This window comes from Abrus precatorius, unplaced genomic scaffold, assembly GCF_003935025.1.
Source record: "Abrus precatorius isolate BTA unplaced genomic scaffold, Abrus_2018 Scaffold4, whole genome shotgun sequence".
NCBI lineage: Eukaryota > Viridiplantae > Streptophyta > Magnoliopsida > Fabales > Fabaceae > Abrus > Abrus precatorius.
In genome coordinates, this window is record NW_020874384.1 from 20,928,498 (window position 1) to 20,936,539 (window position 8,042).

At 32.0% G+C, this 8,042-nt stretch overlaps 1 protein-coding gene across 1 annotated transcript; it reads left to right on the forward strand.

Moving 5' to 3' along the window:
• Nucleotides 1-4,671: 4,671 nt before the first annotated feature.
• On the forward strand, nt 4,672-7,461 carry LOC113865075 (polyol transporter 5-like). Its single transcript, XM_027499433.1, has 3 exons — nt 4,672-4,969; nt 5,429-5,775; nt 6,149-7,461. Exons 1-3 carry the CDS (start codon nt 4,831-4,833, stop codon nt 7,205-7,207), a joined length of 1,545 nt encoding a protein of 514 aa, XP_027355234.1. The 5' UTR covers nt 4,672-4,830; the 3' UTR covers nt 7,208-7,461.
• The last annotated feature ends 581 nt before the right edge of the window (nt 7,462-8,042 follow it).

Here is an 8,042-nt window from a genome sequence, read left to right on the forward strand (position 1 = left end):
AACATGCCATTTTTTAAAGATACAAGGGACTACAGATCAAAAGGCATTACTTTTCTAGAAAAATTCTTGAACAAGAAACCTTTATTAAAAATATTATATAGTTAATAATTGTCATATGTAAAGTTACATATACAGTTCTACTATTGATTGCTTTAAAGATATTGATTAAAAAATTACTAAAAATTATATTTAAATTACGATAAGGGTTTGTTGATATCACCTTTTTATATATAAAAAAAAAATCACCTTTTATTTTTTAATCATTATTCTAAAAATACTTGATACGTTATATATTTTTTATATTATATAAACATATAAATATATTTAAATCAATTTGCTTGAATTGATTATTCATTTTTTCTAAACCTCAATAATTTTTATACGAGACAATTTATTTAAATCAGGTAAAACAACTATATTTACAACTGCATATCAAATTAAATTAGGACATTTTTCGTTAATTAATCTACGTGTTCTCTGCTTATTAATTATTCATTTGAGTTTTTATATTAATTTTAAACTATTAAATGTATTTGAAATAAGTGCGAAAGTTAATTTGAATTAAATATATAGATTTGAATTTTGAAATAGTGTTATGCGTGTGAAATTGATTAGAAGAATGAACACCAAAGGGCACTGAGATGTTTTTACCTAAAAATGTATCAATTATCTGTCGATGTATATAAGATCTATAATGAACAGTACGTCATGTCATGCATCACTAACATCATATCACTTTATCACTTCAGTGATTAGAGGAACTATAAGAAAACAAGCATGAAAAAACATCCTTGGTATTTCGGACTTTCCAGGTGTTTTCTGTTAAATTTTTTTAACTCTTCCCTTTGGGTAGGAGCTGTTCAATAGAATTTCTTCTTTATGTTGTGTTTCTTAATTGTTGGGTATTTTAATTTGATCACGCGCTTTAATTAAAGAAAACGATGAAAATTTTGATGATGGCATTATGAGATGTTTGTTACCCATGGTGGGAACCTTCCCAGTATACGTCCACAAAAGTGAAAATAAATGATTTAAAACCCAGATGTTGACGAATGACGTGCAACTTAAAGTTCAGCATACATAACCACGTGGACTATCTTATTTTCATGTCAAAATTATTAACTCTAAGTGTATATAATTTATTACATGTATATTCCAAAAATAATTGATAATGGTTATCATATCGTGAACTGAATCTGGCCCATATTTGTGCATGTCGCCATAGCTATCTCTCTTTTTGTTCTTTGCATAGCAAAAACATATCACTGGTTGATCACTTTCCTTCTTTTTACTTTTCACCAAAATATTGTATAATACATTGCTCCAACCAGAACGAAGCATATAGTGTGATCTATCCCGCAATTGATATCTTGCAACATGCAAGCACTTATTGTTTTTAACATGGAATGTATAATGTATCTATTGCTTTTGACCGAACAAAACAAAAGGAACTTAATTAATTGATAAAATATTTTTTTATAGATACGCTGTTTGCAAAGTTGATTGGTTAACTTAACTAAAAACCAAGTTGCACAAACCCTCCTCTTTAATTTACTAGCTGGAGATCAGATGACATACAGCTCAACCTTTATAATTGCTAGGCAGATAATTTATTTTAAAAGTTTAATAAAATTAGGCCATCTTTCCCTTTTTCATTTTGATTTGATTTTAATTTACAATAATTGACAAACGTTGTTACATTATTATTTAAAGTGTTTGATATGACAGTGATATAACATAATGATCGATAACACAATAAGAATCACAACGACAATAATAAAAATTACTAAATATTTATAATAATAGACTAGTAGCAATTAAATAATGATAATAATAATAACGGTAATAATAATAAAATTATGTGATGTGATGGATGGTGAAGTTAAAATTATGATTTAAAGGAATTAAAAATTAAAAAATAGTTAATTTTAATTATATTATAATTTCATATATCGAATTGCACATTAAAATTGGAATTCTAATTCCTAAAGAGATTTCCAAACAATATAAAGTGAAATTTGATATATGACAATTTAAAAACGCTTGTATGTTTCCGGGGAGACAACTTGGCAATTAAATTAAGCCTTTATGGATGAGACCCTTCTCGGCTACGAAGGACAAGACACAAGTTGACGGCCAACACTCTAAACACACTTATGTAAGTAACATTTTTGCAAGTCTTAATGTTTTGCCATTGATACTCATACAATGTAATGCATGTGACAAATATATAACTGAGTGCAACTGTGGGTTAACTCAATGAATGGCTAGAAGGCACCAAGGACCTGTCTCATGACACTGATGTCGGGTGTCTTATCTCTAATCTATGACCAGGAATTACAATCATTCTTCATGGTGTATCGACTTCCATAGAGTACTTGCGGTAGTATGTGCAACAAGCTAAGCAAGTAACACACTTGCAATTGTACAACGATTACGTGCAGTGTGAGTTGGCAACACCTAGTCTAACAACAGCAACTGGCTGATGGCCATACCACTTTTTTTTTTTTAATCATTTATATTACATATTGTATACACTATGTACTTTATTAATGTAAGTTGTTATTACATTGTTTACCATATGTATTTGGTTAAATACTTTGATCTTAATATATTTACGTTCCTTCATTTCATATCATAGCTTACATATTGTTTATTTTCAGTGATCGTCAATATTTTATACTTAACGGTGGCTTTCGTATTTTACTCATGACTTGTGGTGTTGAACTGTCATACATTTTTATAATGAAAAATATAGTATCATTTTATATTTTTAAAAATATATTAAAGATTAAAATAAAATTAATTAAAAACGTCAATTAATTTTAAATTATACAAACTTAATAACTTTAATTGGTTTAATAAAAAAATATAATTCAACTGTACTTGACTATCTGTCCAAGGTTGTAACCTTAAGACATTTAAGAAAACTTAGTTCAAATAATATCAGGCTTAATTTTTTGAAGTAAAGTTTTAAGTTGAAATTTTGTGTATGTAAGATTTTTTAAAGAATTAGCCATGTCATACTATAAATATATATTCCAGTACAAACAAAATATGGTATGAAAAGTATTTGTGGCTAGAAAAGAAAATAACCTTGAGACTGTTCAGAATGCATGATCAATAAAGAGAGAATATGTATAGTCTTAATCAGAAATATAATATCCAGAATCCATTATAAGATTTTCCCATTCGTATACATTTTTTCAGAGGAACCAAACAAACATATTGAAGAACACATGATGAAACATCGAGTTGAAATAGCCGTTAGGCAATAGCTATCTAAGGCTGAACTGTGACCGACAATGAACCGGCCATGCTGCAGCTGCATTGAGAGCGTTAGTGATTAGGCCAAGCGTGGCACTGCTCAATTCTATTGGCATATTTATGAAATGTGCATAGCATTTTTATTTGTCATTTTTGTGGCCCAGAGCCATTATGAGGCCAATTTGTATATCCAGTATCTGAGCAATAATAATTTAAAATTAGTTTTACTTACCCTTTTTTAAATGTTAAAGATTATGAGACTTTTTTAAATTTAAAGGGTGTAAATAATCTTTGTTATTGTATTGTCTTTTTCCAATTAGCGGTTTTTCTTACGTCAAATATTTAAAATTTGTCGTATTCTTAGGTTTTGAAATAAATTGTAAAATGGACAATTTAGAATTTATAGTCATAATATCTCATTGGGTTTTGATGAGTTAGTTTAGTTTAAACTTGTATTTATTATATATTGTTGAGATTGATTTTCTCTAAGCGTTAAAAATTTCAATAAAAATAGAAATGTAATCTAATCAAACTAATTTATCTATTAAACCATTCTGATATAAATAATATTTATAAAACTAATGACATTATATTAAATAATTTTTATTGATCATTTATATAATATTTTTTTTATAATGATTATATAACTAGTGTTTAAATTTAAGATTGTCATTGATAAGTGGTTTAATCTTATTATAAATTTTGTCAAAGTTAATATATATATTTTTTAATAATTTGTGATCAGATTGTGTTTTGTGTATTTTGATGAATCGGGTTAGTTTAGAGTTTAAACCTATATCTATTGTATTTTTAAAATTAAATTTGTGTTTAAAAATTAACCCAATCCAAAATCATTTAAATTAATCAAATTGATTCGAATTTACATTATTTTAAACAATCACAAAATTAATTTAATTTAGTCTTCACAGACTATAGATTGTATGTAATTTAAGCTATTTAGAGTGGTCCACAATTTCTACAGAAGTATAAAATAATAAAATTAATATTTTAATTCTATAGTTAATTTGATTTTATTTATTAATTATGATAACATGTCACAGTTAAATAAAAAACAAATTATAGCAATTAAAACTCACTACAATTAATAAGTAGGACCACATTAAAATTGAATAAAAAATCCAAAATTAAAAGATTAAAAATAATAGTAAATATAACTTGGTGGATCAACTAGTCTCTCGTGACTTGCAAGACTGTCCTCCAACAAGTTTAGCCAACCCCATTAGGTTTTGTCGCAATTTTTAAGTCTTGGGAAAAGCACATTAATGACGACGACGTTTCTGTGAGAAGGCAAAGCCTTCACGCCTTCAACTATGTGGTAAAGCGCCGTCTAAGGTTATGTGCTCTATATAAGCACGCCAGCTGAGCCATGCATCCTGCATATATCATTTTACTATCTCCAAACCACTGCTTCTTACCATACATTCATTGCCACTGAAATATATTCTTCTACTATATATCCACTACTTCAAAACCATACTCAAATTAAACAAATACACCTCTTTTTCTCTTTCTGTGTTTCTCATATACATATTAGCTTCTGAGATGGCTGAGGGCAAAGCAGTTGAAGTAGCAGCTCAGAAATCTCTTCAGGATTTTGATTCTCTAAAGAGGCCAAAGAGGAACAAATTTGCTTTCGCTTGTGCCATATTGGCTTCTATGACCTCCATTTTACTTGGTTACGGTGAGTGCAACAACTACACGTGGACATGCATGAGCATAAGTAATATTATATACACAACAAACAGTTTTGTTAACTAGGTAGCTAGGTTTCCTACATATAATTCAAAGGATAACCATATCGATTTATGTATTTAATAATTTTCTTTCTGTTATTTATAATTTTTTTCATTTTTTAATAGTCTTTTGTTTTTTAATTATTAAAAATACATAATTAATAAAGCTTACCATCCTAAAAACTTACACAGATAAATCGTAAAAATATACGTAGGTTCCTTCCCTTTTGTTGTCTTTCAAGAGAAAGGTATATAACACAACTTGGGGAAACTACTGTCGAATTAATATACAAGGAACATTATTGTTGAGCTTTGTGTCATGATTTCAATGCAATCATTTAAGCTATGATGCATCCATGGATATGATGTCTTATATTTATATATAATACTATGATGTTATGTCACAGATATTGGGGTGATGAGTGGAGCGATAATATATATAAAAAGAGACCTGAATGTGTCGGACGTGCAAATCGAAATCCTGGTGGGAATCATCAACCTTTACTCTCTCATAGGTTCGTGCCTCGCCGGCAAAACCTCCGATTGGATTGGCCGCCGTTACACGATTGTCCTCGCCGGAAGCATCTTCTTCACCGGAGCCATCCTCATGGGGTTCTCCCCGAACTATCCCTTCCTCATGTTCGCACGCTTCATCGCCGGCATCGGCATTGGTTATGCCCTCATGATTGCCCCTGTCTACACCGCCGAAGTCTCCCCCGCTTCTTCTCGCGGCTTCCTCACCTCCTTCCCAGAGGCACGTACACACTGATTAATTACATCAATGCATTCTACTTTCATCTTAATAATGTTCATCAAATTTTATAATATTAAAGAGCAAATTGACCAATTATCCCGATTTCAAAAACTAATTAAATTAATTGACAATTATTAATATAAGAACTAGCTAAGCTTACTTGTTCGTAAGATCATGGATTGAATTAATCATTTTAGGCATATATATTATATTTACGTTAAAAGATTCGTAAACATGAATTTATTATATAAATTATAATTAGTAGTGTGTTAAGCATGAATCTAAACATGGTATAAATAATGTAACGACTGTATAACAAGATTATAGTAATATAATTTAATTGATGAGTGAATAGAATGGATGATATTTTCAGGTATTCATCAATGGAGGGATTTTACTAGGATACATATCAAACTATGGATTTTCGAAGCTGCCACTACGGCTGGGGTGGAGATTGATGCTGGGAATTGGGGCGGTTCCGTCGGTGATCTTGGCGGTGGGAGTGTTAGCGATGCCAGAGTCGCCACGTTGGCTTGTGATGAGGGGTAGGCTCGGGGAAGCGACAAAAGTTCTGATAAAAACCTCAGACTCAATCGAAGAGGCTCAGCTGAGGCTAGCCGATATAAAAGCCGCGGCTGGGATCCCCGAGAGTTGCAACGACGACGTCGTTCAACTAACGAAACGAAGCCAAGGTGAGGGTGTATGGAAAGAGTTCTTTCTTTATCCTACACCCGCGGTGCGTCACATCCTAATAGCCGCTCTCGGGATTCACTTCTTTCAGCAAGCGTCGGGAATAGACGCCGTCGTTTTGTATAGCCCAGAAATCTTCAAAAAGGCTGGGCTGGAATCCGATACGGAGCAGCTCCTTGCAACCGTGGCAGTTGGATTCTCCAAAACCATTTTCATCTTAGTGGCTACGTTTTTGTTGGATCGGGTCGGGCGTCGCCCGTTATTATTGAGCAGCGTTGGCGGCATGGTGCTTTCGCTTCTCACGCTCGGCGTCAGCCTAACCGTCATCGATCACTCACGCGCCGTGCCCAAGTGGGCCGTTGGATTGAGCATAGCAACTGTTTTGTCCTACGTGGCAACGTTTTCCGTTGGAGCGGGTCCCATCACGTGGGTTTATAGCTCGGAGATCTTCCCGTTGAGGCTACGCGCCCAGGGTGCGTCCATGGGGGTTGTGGTGAATAGGGTGACTAGTGGGGTCATCTCGATGACCTTCTTGTCCCTCTCTAATAAAATAAGCATTGGTGGGGCCTTCTTTCTCTTCTGTGGAATTGCAACTTGTGGATGGATCTTCTTCTACACTGTTCTCCCCGAAACACAGGGTAAGACCCTTGAGGAAATGGAAGGCTCTTTTGGTAACTTCCGACCCAAATCCATTCCCAAGGCTAAGGACAGTGTCAATGGCGAAATCCAATTAGCCAATTAGGGGGCTATAATCGTGCTTAATTACTTTTGAGCCAATGTAATAGTGAGCAATTGTGTACGTGTTTATATTATATTAGCTTTACAAGTCTAGCATGAGAAGCAAAATTATGTATCACTTTTTTTATCAATGAGGAGGAGAGAATTCAAAGTGTGGAAATCAGTTGGAAAAGAACGCTTTTAAAATGTTGTTAGGGTAACCTTTCCCATGGATTTGATCATTTGATGGAACTTTATTACCTATTAACCTACTCCCGTTTGTTTTTCATTCTTTTTGCTTGAAGTCAAATTTGTTTTTCTTCCATGCGTACTGATTTTTATTTTATTGAAAACAAATAGTTTCTGGTTCAAAAGTACCATAATACCAATAGCATTGCGTAATTTCAATTAGAAAACCTCAATATCTGTACATTCTCTTTGTAATTGAATAATATAAGTTGAATACCATAATACCAATACATTGCTTATTCATTTGTGACCATAACAAGTGGTTAACTGTATTAAATACATTTTTTTTATCAAACAATACCTACTATGATTGGATGGTAGACACACTAATTACATTTGATTAAAATTGTCAGCTTATTTATGAAGGAGTACAGAGCTAGTGCCTAACTTTTCTTTCTCTTTATTTTTTTAATGATATACTTCAAATGAATAAAAGAAATCTTATTTGCAGAAGTCGCAAGCTATAGTTTATGCAAAATTACCTTGATGTTATTTTAATATATATTTTTTACAAATATTCAGCTTAATCAGTTTAATCGGCTATTCACTAAATGACTCAATAATTCAGTATTTTAACCGAATCGTTTTTTAATTCGAGTTTAATAAGGCTG